Source organism: Zophobas morio, unplaced genomic scaffold, assembly GCF_036711695.1.
Source record: "Zophobas morio isolate AGI-343-1 ecotype UQ-CSIRO unplaced genomic scaffold, CSIRO_AGI_Zmor_V1 ptg000038l, whole genome shotgun sequence".
Lineage (NCBI taxonomy): Eukaryota > Metazoa > Arthropoda > Insecta > Coleoptera > Tenebrionidae > Zophobas > Zophobas morio.
Window position 1 is genome coordinate 2,435,848 of NW_026972143.1, and position 13,954 is coordinate 2,449,801.

Consider the following 13,954-nt stretch of genomic DNA (forward strand, 5'->3'; position numbering starts at 1 on the left):
GTTAAATTTAGATTTCCCGTGATTTTAAAAATAAGTTATATTTTTCCCTTTCTCTAGGGTCTTATAACTTTGTTCTTAGAGAAATTTACATAATAAAATGTCTACGTTAATACGATCTTTGAGTTTTCACTTGCGAAATAAAGTAAAATATGTAAAAAATGCATTACCAACATATCGATTTTGACGAAAAAGTCACCAAAGTGTTTTGTTTTAACCATATTAATCACTATTTCAATTAATTTTAGAATTGAAAGCACATTTTAATTTAAGAAAAAACCACAAAAAAAAATCTTGCGTATTTCACAGAACAATGACTTTCAGAGTATTTTTTCTAGCACATTCATAGACTACAAAATTAAATTATAACCGAGCTACCTTTCCAGTTAAAATTTTTATCGTTAAAAATTGCTACTTTCGTTAAATTTTAAGCACGTACTTCCCCCAGAACAACTGTTCCAACAATGAACCGTCAATAAACTTTAAATAATAAAAATCCACCCCTTGAATAACCGACGAAATTCCTAGTTTCCGAAAATCGCACCATCGCTCGCTTTCATTCCAAACTCACCCCTTTCCACCGCCATGCATCTAAAATAAAACCAAAACCCCCACCCCTGCGGTTTCCCGTTAATTACCAGCCTTTTTCCTCTTTTTGGAAGACGCAACCGAGCTTGCAATTTTTATCAACACTCCAATTAATTTGTAATCATTCAATTAACCGCTTCTTCTAATTAAAACTCCTATCACGGCGCCTGCGTTCCACTCATAATTAAGTGTATTTAACGAATAAATTAATAACGTCTGAAGCGATCCGCCAATACGCCGCCGCCGCCCCTCGAAAAAATCCGCGACTTATCGCCCTAATCAGCCCCCACCGCCCCAATAAAACGAAACAATTATACGCGATTACAGATGCGATCCCGGCTGATGCGCAAAGAATGGAAAAGGGGTTGAAGGGAGTACGAGTACGTGCCGGCCCTGCCCCCACCCCGCCGCCGCCGACGGAGAGGGTAATATTTTGAATTATGGTTATAAAGCACTGACATTTGATGAAGATATCTGTCAGTGTTGCGTGATCTTTGATTGAGGCAACATCGGGCTACTCGCTTTTTCGTCGATGAGGGGCTGAGGGCCATGTACTCGCTGTATCGGGCATGGCTGTCGCTGGGCCCGTGCCCAATTCCGGCCCTGCCTCCGGCGCCCCTCAACCTCACGGCCCCGGCACACTCGGCGGGCGCCCCGGACGTCACGCTGCAAGTGGGGCCCGGGATGACGCAGTTCTCGGCGCACAGGGCCGTACTCTCGGCGCACAGCGGCTTCTTTAAGGCGGCTTTGCTCAACCAGACAGGTACGAGGCTTCGGACCAATTATTCAACCAACACACAAAAAACACTTTTTCTCCATTTTTTAACAATAATAATAAACTTATTTAATTAACTGCATGCCCCACTTTATATTTAAATTATATTTCACTTTTTTTAAGTCCTTATTACGTTCCTGCGTAAATTTCGTCTTAATAAAAATTTAGAATTTTTGTTTTTTGTAAAATTAGGAAAAAATTCTTTAAAAAATCAAAATTGTACGTTTTACAATTTAAATTTAAAATGCTTTTTTTTCAGTTCTCGATTTTTTTTTATTTTTCGATTTCTCAATTTCCAGAGGTTTGAGTTTTATGATTTTTCAATTTTTACATTTTTAATTTTTCGATTTTTCAGTTCTTTGATATGATTCAAATTCTTGCAATAATTTTGACAATTGTATTCAAAAAAGGATAGAAAACTTAAAATTCATGTCTACATTACATATAATTTAATTTAATTGATTCTGAAAACTTAAAAGTAAATTTAATTTTTCAAAATTTAAGTTAGCTAATTTTAAACTCTTAAGGCATGTGCGGAAATTTGTGTATAAAATTGTGTAAAAAATTAGATAAATGGCAACAGTGATGACAAATTCGACTTGATTTAATTTGATTAATTTAAAAAATACGACCTAATTCCTTACAATTTTAATTTGTAAGAATTTTGTATAACAACGAAATGTTACAAATTATATTCCTCTAGCAAAAAAATGCAAATTAAACACTACGACGAATTAAAAAAAAATATACATATACAAATTTTGAAAAAAAAAGGTGTTTCCGAACCTAGTGAAATTAACAAAGCGTAAACATTTTTGATCAAATTTTTACTAGGAACACATCCGGAACAACAAAATAAAATGTGACACAAAAATTTCCAAAATTTTCGTCAAAAAAGAAACAATTAAATATATGACTGAAAGAATTCTTTTTAAATAGTAACAATAATTAAAAAATCAAAATATGAATTTAAAAAAATTCAAAAATTTTGAATTCAAATATTTTTGCAAAATTTAAAGTGAAAAAATACAAACTACTTTAACGAATTCGTTGTTAGATGTATATTTCTGGCAAAAAAATTATGACAGGCAAATAATATTGTTGTAGACATTAATTAATTAAATTAAATTAACATTAAAATACTAATTATTAAAAAAACTGACTTAAAAAGCTACAATGAAAAGTTAAGACGTACACAACTTAAACTAGATGGCGCTATCGTTGCAAACTTCAGCGCCACCTATCGCACCTCACTAAAAATACTTAGCCCTGGCCCTAAAACCCCCAATTTTCGGAACACCGACAACGATCAACCCACCTAATCGTGCCAATACAATTTCCATGTTCCTGATCACAAACATGGCAGCAATTAACAAAATTACCATCTTTCCAAGTAAACTATCCAATTTAATAAAATTCCCGTAATTATTTAACCGTTTAAAACCGGAATTAAAAACCCAAATCACGAGCCCGTCATCAAAAATTGATCCACGTCACATTATTACTTCATAAGTAATTAGTCCACTTTATTTCAATACAAACACCAAAAACATGATTTAATAAAACTTTCATTTCATAACGCATTTATCGACTGCTGGACAAATCCAATTATATCGAAACAACGTCGTTTTTTTTCCAGACGCCACCCCCATCGCCGTCCCCAACGTCAACGTGGACGAATTCTCGTCCCTCCTCACGTTCATGTACACCGGCTACCTCGACCTCAACCTCACCAACATCTACAACATCTTGCTCGCTACGCACATCTTGCACATGCCGCGAGCCCTCGAGATCTGTCGCTCGTTCCTGTTGCAGAGCCAACCGTCGCTCGAGACCCGCCCCTCTATTATTAAGCCCATCCCTAGTCGCAAAGCGGCCCCGCCTACTCAGCAGATCTTCGCGCCTGTTTTCTCGCACTTGCACAAGTCCGAAGCCACGCCTTTCAAGGCGGTGCACAACGACAAGGAGACGATTCGGGCGTCGACGTCGAAGGAGGAGCCGGAGAGCGGGTTGGTGGAAAAAGCGACGAAGGCGGAGAAGAAGAAGAAACGGGGCGGGGACGGGGAGAAGGTCATCGTGGACATAGCTTGCTGCGACGGACCGGTGCGATTCCACAGAGTCATCAACAAAAACTACGGTGTGCAGCAGCAGCAGAACGAAGTCTATGAAATGCAAGAAGTGAACAAGAACGCGGTGATGAATAAGGTGATGACGGAGAATATCGAGCAAATGAGCGACGAGAACCAAAATGGGGGCGAAATGTTTACTTGTGTGTATTGTAATCATACGTTTAAATCGCAGTATTGCTACCAGAAGCACGCCCGGAGACACCTGCACCCGGTGACGTTGGACGTGAAGAACGCCGCCCCCAAGGAGAACAAGCGCGAGGTGAAGCTTCTGGATATGAACGTGCAGTACTACCCTTGTAAAACCTGCGGCTCGAAATTCCCCAGTTACTATTTCGTCCACAAACACCGGAAGTTGTGTCACGCTGAAGAAATGGCCGACAACAATAACAAGAACAACGAGATGGTGCCCGAGAGGGAGAACAGCGACAGCGGCAGCGCGATTGACGTGGAAGCCGTCAACACCGACGCCTGATTGCTCAACTAAACCCGAGAAAATTTTGACTCGGAGTTGGCTCGAAACCAAAACGTTTTCCCCTTACTCTACTAATCAATGTAACATATCATGTACTCAATAAAACTAGTCAGTGTTACCAACCTGGCATATCTGTGGCCTCCTCGTCGCTCGTTTCCACGTTCGCGTTCTCCTTGTCTTTCCTCCGTTCTTTCTTCTTCTTGCTTTCGGTGATGGCGGCCGGCGTTGTGGAAGATGTCATGTTTTGGTCGCTGCTGTCAAAAAAACACCAAAATTACTCACAAAAAATTCGTTTCCATCTTTCAATCATCCCCTTCTCCTTAAACACTGGGGGTAATATTTCTGATTAGAATCCAGTTTGATTCTCCGACAAACACGATTTGCATTACAATCTAGGGGAGTGATTCCTTGCCCCGTGGGAATTGGTATTACTGCTGACTGCACAATTATCGAACAAACTTACATATCAATTTTGTAAATTGACGAGTTTTAATTGACTTTGGGACGGAATCGCGATACCGGAAAACCATGGAGGGTTTGATTGCGATGGAGCTTCGTTCGGCAAACAATTGCGGCGCGTGTTAGTTGTATTATGGTGAAAAAAATGCATTGTTTGTGCTCGCTGAACGAAAAACAAATGAATTCCGCGCAATCAAACTAAGTAAAATGAATACAAACCGCGAATTTGTGTTATCGAAAAAAAAAAAAAATAAATAATCCGAAGAGCGTTTACACGTGCAAGCCCGAAACTGATGGAAATTTGCGATTTTACCCGACACGCTACATTTAATTTGTGTGTGCAGTTTAACGGATTGCGTTCCGGTCGTGATGCATGAAAACTAATTTCGACATTATAAAGATACTTTATTCATTAAAAACATGACTAAATCGTAAAAGGTCGTTTAACAGCAATATAAATTTTAATTCGATTCGATCGGTCATGAAGCTTTATTGCATCATTGATAATGACATAAAATGCGGCTCTGCCGGACAAAAAAAATCTGATTAAAACTGTACATTTGCGTATGAATTTTTCAGATTTCATGTTGCAAATAAATCAGATAAAAGAGTTGATCAATATGTTTTTCTTCATTAAAAAAAATACCAAAATGAAAATTATAAAAAACATGTGATCGGGTGATCTTTGGAACTGTATTAAAGCTGGGTATTACGGACTTCTGTATTAAAACAAGTTTTCAATTGTGTGAGTTTATTACCAAGAGACCAAAAAAAGTATTGAGCCATAAGTCCCGCAATAAAAATTCCAGCTTTTTTCACACTTTTAATCAACCAAAACAGAACTTTTTATATCACGGTTTGCATTTGCGAATGAGCTTTTACGATATGTGTAGTTAATATAGGCTTTACTAGAAATTCTTTGAATAAAACTGATGTATTTCAAACACAAGTTTTTTGGGTTTATTGAAACGAACACCAAATTAGCAATCCATTTATGTAAATTAAACATAGTGGTTATTCGTATTTTTTTACAATAAAAATAATCTACTTAAAAAGTGCTGCAAATTTCAATCGTTGATTAATTACATTTTTTTGGGTTGCAAATGTTACAAAAAAAAAAAGTTGCATAAAATTAAGAAATGCAAATCTTCACTTCACTGAATTACTTTTCGTTATTGGAGACAACAATAGCCAGAAGTTCTATTTTTCAATAATTTTACTAAAAATTAAAGATAGAAAACTTGAAAAAAAAAAAAAATTAAAAATATTTCGTTTAAATCTAGATTTGATCGCACCGAATTAAAATAATTCACTGAATACTAAAAATCGCAGCCTTCTAGGATTTATACAGTTTTCATTTAGGTATAGTGACGTTATAGAAACCCACGCCGATTCAGGTAAGAAATTCAAAAGTCGGTAAAAAATCCCCATTCGTATGATTTAGAAGACTTACAACATAGGTATGGTTTCCGGTGTTCAATTGAAAAAGTCAAGTAGGCACTAATATTTTGTAAACATTGCGAAAAAATCAAAAAAGGGTTCCAAAAATTGAAATGATGAAAAATTGAGAAATCGAAAACTTGAAAAATAGAGAAATCTAAAAATCGAAAGGTCGAAAAATTTTGAAAATCGAATACAGAGACGTCAAGAAATCGAAACGTCAAGAAATCGAAACGTCAAAAAAACGTAAAATCGAAAAATTGAAAAATCGAAAAATATAATATTTAAAAAACTGCAAGGATTGAAAAATAGAGAAATCCAGACATCAAAAATTCGAAAAATTGAAAGATTCAAATATCGAAAAGTCGAAAGATCGAGAAACCGAGAAATCGAAACATCAAAAGATCGAGAAATCGTAAAATCGAAGCGTCGAGAAGTCGAATGCAAAATGGGCCAAAATCGAAAAATCGGCAAGTTGAAAATTGAACAATCCGAAAATGAAAACATCGAAATAGGCGAAAATCGAAAAGTTAAAAGTAGAGAAATTTGAAATAAAAGAATCGATAAATTGAACAGTCAAAAAATTGAGAAACTAAACAATCCAAAAAACGAAACATCGAAATTTAGATAGATCCAGAAATCGAAAAATTTTATAATCGAAAAATAAAAAAATTTAAATAAAAATAGAAAACTGAAAACCCGACATGACGAAAAATCGAAAGATCTATAAATCGACACATCAAAAAACTGAAAAATTAATTAAAACTGAAGTCGAAAAAGTAAAAAATTGAGAAATCGGAAAATTGAAAAATCCCAAAACTGACATTTCAAAAAAGTGAAAAATGGAGGAAAAATTGAAGAATCGACAATTTGAAAAATCCTAAAACTGTAAGATCGAAAATTGAAAAATCGAGAAACCCATGAGTCGAAAAACCAAAGTCGAAAAATTGAAAAAACAAAAACCTGAAAAATTGTAAAATTGAAGAATGAAATTTGTACTGAAAATTCGTAATATTGCAAGTCGAGAAATCGAGAAATGGAAAAATCAAAAAATCGATAAATCGAAAAATTTTAAAACCGTAAAATTGACAATTTGAAAAATCAGAGATTTTAAAACGCGAAAAATTCAAAAACCGAGAAATCGATAAATCAAATGATCGAGAAATAGAACCATAAAAAAGCTTAAAAATCTAAAATTTAATAATTCGAAAAATTCTAATATCGAAGAACTAAAAATTCGAAAAATCGAGAAATCGAAAATCCGAAATTTTAAAAATCGCAAAAATTGAAAATTCGGGAAATTGAAGAATCGAATAACTAAAAATCGAGGAGCTGAAAAATTCCAAAACTGGAATGACGAAAAATTAGGAAATCGAAAATTGGAAAAATTCAAAAATTGAAACATCGAGAATGCGAAATATCAAAAGATTCAGAAATCAAGAAATCGAAATGTCGAGAAATCCAAAAATCGAAAAATTAATAAATCGAAATAGACCAAAATCGAAAAATCGGAAAGTTGAAAATTGAAAAATAAAAAAAATCGATAAACTGAAAAATTTTAAAAAATGAGAACCTGAATAATCAAAAAATCGAAACATCGGTAGATTGAGAAATTGAAAAATCGAAATATGTACTGAAAAATGGAAAAATTCAAAAATCGAAAAATTTAATGAATCGAAAATCAAAACAATCGAAACATTGAAAACCGAGAAGTCGAAAAAATCGAAAGATCTAGAAATCAAAACATCAAAACTCGGAAAAATCACAAATTAAAAAAATCGAAATATGAGAACTGAAAAATCAAAAAAATCGAGAAATCGAAAAATTGAAGAATCAAAATATTGAAAAGTCTCCAAAAATTGAAGAATCGAAAAATAAAAAAATCCTAGAACTGTAACATCGAAAATTGAAAAATCGAGAAACTGAACGTCGAAAAATCAAAGTCGAAAAATTGAAAAATAAAAGACCTGAAAAATCGAAAAATTGAAAAACCGAAATATTGGAAAGTCGAGAAATAGAAAAATCAAAAAATCGATTAATCGAGAAATTTAAAGAACGAAAATTTATAGAGTTGAAAAACTGGAAAATTGTAAAACTGAAAATCCAAAAATGAGGAAATAGAGAAATCGAAAAATGAGGAAATTGAGAAATTAGAAAATGAAGAAATCGAGAAATCGAAAAATGAAGAAATTAATAAATGGAAAAATGAGGAAATTAAGAAATCGAAAAATTGTAATATCGGAAAAACTGAGTAATCGAAAGTTGAAAAAACGGAAAATCAAAAAGCCGAAAAATCGAAAATTTAAAAAGTCGAAATTTCAAAAAACTTAAAAATCAGAAAATCGAGAAATTAGAAAAACTAAAATTGAAAAATGAAAATACACATCGAAAAATTGAAAAATTGAAAAACTGAAGAACCAAAATATTGAAAAATTCCAAAACTGGAATTTCAAAAAATTGAAAAATGGAGGGAAAATTGAAGCAACCAAAAAATTGAAAACTCCTAAAACTGTTTCATCGAAAACTGAAAAATCGAGAACCCGAAAAGTCAAAAAATCGATGTTGAAAAATCGAAAAATTGTAACATTGAAAATTTGAGAAATCCAAAAGTGAAAAACAAAAAATCGATTAATCGAGAAATTTAAAAATCGAAAAATGACGCAATTGAAATCGGAAAATGAGGAAATTGAGAAATGGAGAAATCAAAAATTTGAAAAATGCCAACCCTAAAATATCGAAAAATTGAGTAACCGAAAGTTGAAAAAACGAGAAATAAAAAGCCAAAAAATAAAAAATTCCCAACATTGGGAAATTTTGTCCATAATTTTATTCAAAAATATTCGAAAACCAACAATTTTATAAATCGAAAAATAAACAATTCTAAAAATTGAAAAATTAAAATACCCAAGGAAAAATGGAAAAATAGAGAAATCGAAGAGCTCAGAAATCGAAAAATTGAAGAACCAAAATACTGAAAAATCCCAAAACTGAAATAAAAAAATTGAAAAATGGAAAAAAAGTGAAAAATCGAAAATCTAAAAAATCCTAAAACTGTAACATCGAAAATTGAAAAGTCGAGAACGCGAAAAATCGAAAAATTGAAAAACGAAAACCTGAAAAATTGAAGAATAAAAAACTGAAAAATGGTGGAAATATTGAAAAGTCGAGAAATCGAAAAATGAGAAAATAAAAAAGCCGATTAATCGAGAAATTTAAAAATCGAAAAATTGGGAAATCGAAAAACGAGGAAATTGAGGAACCGGAAAATGGAGAAATCGAGAAATCGAAAAATGAGGAAATAGAGAAATCGAAAAATGAAGAAAACGAGAAATCAAAAATTTGAAGAATCCCAACACAGAAGTATCGAAAAATTGAGTAATCGAAAGTCGAAAAAACCAGAAATCAAAGAGCCGAAAAATCGAAAATTCGAAAAATTGGGAAATTTGTCTAGAATGTTATTTTTATTTTCCAAAAATCTCGATGTCTTGGGTAAAATTCAATAAGGATTCATAAACCACAAACGAAGTACGATATTTTATAAAATTTAAATAACATTTACTATTGTAAAATTTGGAGATGACGACATTCCATTTTGGTTACTTTTACAATCGACATATAAAATTTGACAATTCTAATAAAAATTCGGATAAACTGCAGCCCGAAAGACAGACAAACGGACGGAAATGGGAGACCTATTTTTTGGTATTCTAGGGGTCAAGAAATGTAGAGAACACATGAAAATAGCCAGTCGTTCGATGGATTCGATTATTATATTTCCTTATAGTTAGCTTACGCTCGGGAAGTAAAAATAAAGAGAGGTCAGAAGAAAAATTTTTCTCGGTCATTTTAAGAGACACTTAAAAAACAAAGGCGGATTCATATACCACAAGTACAGGAGTATGTTATTTTATAAGTTATAAAATTTAAATAGCATGCATAATTTTGGATAGCGTTTTACCATGAACATTCCTAAAATCGTAACAGGTAAATATGAGTTGTTTTTTTTTTAAATCGATCGTTGAATTCCACATTCTAAATAGGTCGATTAGCACTATGACGTCACGTTTAGGTCCCGAATCTCTTTTTATTTTTGTCAAATAATTAGATACTAATTATAAGTTATTATAAGCTATTATAAAAGCATTATGTAATTTAAAGTGTGGGGTATTCAATTTCAACCTGAAGAAGACTAAAAAGGCCGAAATTGGTTAATAAATAATAACAAAAATAACATTTTTTATTATTCACTCTAATTTTGGATGAAAACCCAACAGAATAAACAACAACAAAATACAATTTTTTCTGATTAGTAGATCGTCATCATAAATTAAAAACCACAAGGCTCTCAATTCAGCTCCTTGAGCACTTACCTCGCGACCTCCTGTCCCGACGGCTCACTCTCCTTCTTCACCGTAACGACGACGCCGTCGTGGGCCGCGTCGGCGGCCGTCGCGCTACCGTCCCCCTTGGCGTCGTCCCCAAAAAACTTCCCGCCTTGACTCCTGTAGTCCTCGAACGAGTTCAGGTCGCTGAATCCCGTCTTCGTGTCGGTGACGCTGGCATTCGCGTTGTCGGCCGGCTTCGGCGACGCCGGCTGCGCCGCCGACGCCGTCGACGCTGCCGCCGCCGCCGCCGTCGACATGACCGGCGCACCGGCGGCGGTCGTCGTGATGACCGTCGCGGCCGCCGTCGTCGTCGTGGGGGCCGTCGTGGTGGCGCTCGAGCCGGCGCTGGAAGGCGACGCCCCGCCGCTCGAGGGCGCGGCGGCCGTCGCCGACGGACTCGTCGACGGGGGCGTCGAGCTCGCCGTCGACGGGGCGGTCGTCGTCGTCGCCGTCGACGTCGGGACGGAGGTGGGGGCGGCCGTCGTCGACGCCGAGGTCTCGCCGGGGGCCTCGCGGGACTGCTGGACGACGGTTCGTTGTTGCTGTTGCTCGCGTTGCAGGCGGGTCGTTACGCCTGGAACAAGGGAGGGTCGACATTGTAATCATAGTTAGCTGGTTCTAGCGAGGGTTGGAGTAGTTTTAAATTAGGTTGGGTTAATATTTTTGCTTACTTTTGTAATGTGCAATCAATAAAAAGAAAATTGCAGTTGGTTGCAGGGATTTTTTAAATACTGATCTATTTTTTGTCGTAACATAACCTAAATTGTGCACTGCTGTCATTTTCGAAAGTTCAAGTTACAATCTACTTGGTACTTGGAAATTAACAAAATCACCCGGTACAAAAAATGCTGTAAACTTTATAAATATCTCTATAACTAAAAATAATTTTTAAATGTAGATCTGGATTAATTCTGTCACACATTTTAATCACACACATTACAAAACGTATTGTTAACACTACAATAATTTTCATTACATAATATACAAATTGTCATATTAATACATAATTTGTTCCCTAATTCCAACAATTTAAATTACCTTAATAATAATAAAAAAGTTAAACTGGGAAGTGGAAAAGTAAATTTTAGATGAAATATAAGAGGCATAGCATTCATATTTATAGTAATATTGGTTTAGTAGATTTAATAGGTACCAACTTTGGCAAATATTAAAAAATAATCAGTGCTGGCAACATAATCATGTCCTTTTATCGAACTACATTTAGTGTGAAGACTTTGACAATTCTAGATGTGTGATTTTATCCACATTAATAAAATAAGTTAATTTGACAGATAGTTGACCTCAAAAGAGCTGCTTTATTGAATAATTCATTGACTAAAAATGAGTAAAGCGATGTTCAAAAGCAACAAACTATGTACACTCAAAGTAAAAAAAATTGTACAAAAACTGAATATACAGGGTGATTCAAAGCACTACATAATTTTAATGGCGAATTATACAGCAAAGTATAAAAAGTAAATAATGCTAACGAGTTTGGTCAATTCTTTAAAATATGGCTATTAGAGAATTTAAAAATTTCTGATGATGAAAATGCTCAAAATTACTTTCCATCATGATTAAATATTAGAAAACATTTCTTATTGTAAGATGATCATGGAACATAATTTTGGTAACAATTATTTATTTTTTTCCGTATAATTTGTCATTAAAATTACGCAGTAGAGCTCTGAACTATCTGTATAGTAACACACAAAAAAACTTAATTATACGGGGTGTTTTAATAATAACTACAACTCCACTTGGTTATTTTTAGAACACAGAACTGTAAAATTTAGAATGATTAATTAAGAGAATTTTCTATATTTCCATTATTAACACACTTATTGTTATGAAATTTTAAATGTAACTTGTTCACAGCTTCCACTACATAACTGCGAGGACAGTTTTTTTTTTAAACAGTTTATTATCATATATTTTTTTAATTTTGTTGAAATTTTTACATCACGTATTTTAAAAAATCAATATTTCAGTGATTTATGGAAATTTTGGTACGCGGTTTTCAGCTTGTTAAACTTTAGAAATCGTATCAGATCAATTTTTGGCTTTATTTGCTTGCTGGGAGTGAGATATAGAAAAAATGATCGTTAGCAGTAGTTTTTTTACTGTGTATTGTCTCTAACAAAAAAGTCGACGATATATCTGGTACGATTTCTGGAGATCTGTAATCTGAAAACAGTGTTCCGAAATTCCCTCAAATAATTGATACTTGATCAATTTTTTCTTTTTAAATATAATACAGAATACTTTTAAGTGCACTGAATAGGTTTTTTGTTTTGGTTAAATGTTATTATTAGTTTTACACTCTATTATTAAAAAGTAAATTAACAGAAAAAAAAAGTCTAATTTTGACGTTATTTTTGGTCATTTTAGAAACGGCATTTTTTTTCAAATAAAATATATAGGCAATATATTGTTTCCTTTTACAGTGACATAATACCGAGAGATCGAAAAAGAAATTAGTCAAAGTTGGCCATGCACGAAAAACCGTTTGTCTTAGTTTAAAATAATTTTTTATTAAACGTCACGTTGACAACAGTAATTTGCGATGTTATCAAACGAAATTAAAGCTTTTTTGTTAGAATTTTACTTCAGAAATGGGACAAAAGTGGAAAACGGTGATTTTGATTCATTTTTGAGTTTTCAAATTAGTGTCAATTTGACATTTAATAAAAAAAATAAATTACGACAAACGGCTTGTGGTGCATTGCCAAGTTTGACTAATTTCTTTTTCGATTTCGCGGTATTTCATTTAATTGTGTTTTAAAATATTTAAGAAAATAAGGCTTTGACGGATGTTTCTTTATTTGCTGTATATTTTTATACCAACAGAGCAATAAAAAACACGATCAAAGGCAGCCATGTATTTTTGAAGATTTCTCCGTGATATTTTTCAAAGAAAGTGGAGTGAAGTTTTTCAAGATTCTTAGCCTATGCTAAGAATCTTGAAAAAATGGAAAGGAGGAAGATTACAACAAAAGAATTTTTCAGCAAAAAAATCTGAGTTGCATGCATTTCGTATGTTTAGCAAAATATTTATTGGAGAATAGGAATCTTCACACGAACTTGAAAAAATAAAAATAAAAGACGGAAATAAATTGTACAAAATTTGTTGATGTTTTAAGAAGTGTTAATGTTAAAATTGACAAAGTTTTGTACAGTTGATAGCTGAATTTGCAAAAATTAAAAAATTATCTGGGGAATTTTGCTCTAAATTTCAAAACCACTTAGTGCACAAAATACATATTACAAAAATATTAAATAACTGATAAAAAAGAACATTTATGCAGTCTGAAACAAAAAAGTTGGTGTCATTTTCAGGAAAACTAGAACATTTAAAAAATTTCATGATTTAGTTACGTATAAAAGCATACTGTTATTCTATGTGAAAAGGAAAACTTGATGTCATTTCCGAAAAAACTTCGTGATAATTAACTGCTCCAAATTTCAAACTTTTTATTTCATTAATTAGAACTAAAAAATGTCTAAAAGCAAAGTGGTAGTTCTTTAAGGACCTTATACTAAAATTATTTTCAACTATACAGAGTGTTCTATTTTTAAGACCTAACAAACAACTTAGTTTTTTCGATATCAATTTATATATATTTTGACCGTCCTCTTCTTAGGCTTTAGCTTAATTTCGAAATTCCGATGCGACGTTGTCAAATTATTCCATTTTCTTGATTTTTTT

At 33.4% G+C, this 13,954-nt stretch overlaps 2 protein-coding genes across 5 annotated transcripts in view; one reads left to right on the forward strand and one right to left on the reverse strand.

Annotated features, from left to right (window-relative positions):
- Smr (Smrter) overlaps positions 1 to 13,954 on the reverse strand; it is a 155,532-nt gene that overhangs the window by 20,734 nt on the left and 120,844 nt on the right. For 3 of the 4 annotated variants that reach the window (XM_064070231.1, XM_064070229.1, XM_064070232.1), the window contains 2 exons: positions 10,231 to 10,819; positions 4,085 to 4,215 (listed from right to left, as the gene is read on the reverse strand). In XM_064070231.1, the coding sequence (XP_063926301.1) occupies positions 4,085 to 4,215; positions 10,231 to 10,819 (720 nt within the window). The remainder of the gene's footprint in view (positions 1 to 4,084; positions 4,216 to 10,230; positions 10,820 to 13,954) is intronic. The other variant, XM_064070230.1, reaches the window with a different exon arrangement.
- On the forward strand, positions 1,084 to 4,018 carry LOC135139890 (zinc finger and BTB domain-containing protein 8A.2). Its single transcript, XM_064070249.1, has 2 exons — positions 1,084 to 1,348; positions 3,000 to 4,018. Exons 1-2 carry the CDS (start codon positions 1,135 to 1,137, stop codon positions 3,959 to 3,961), a joined length of 1,176 nt encoding a protein of 391 aa, XP_063926319.1. The 5' UTR covers positions 1,084 to 1,134; the 3' UTR covers positions 3,962 to 4,018.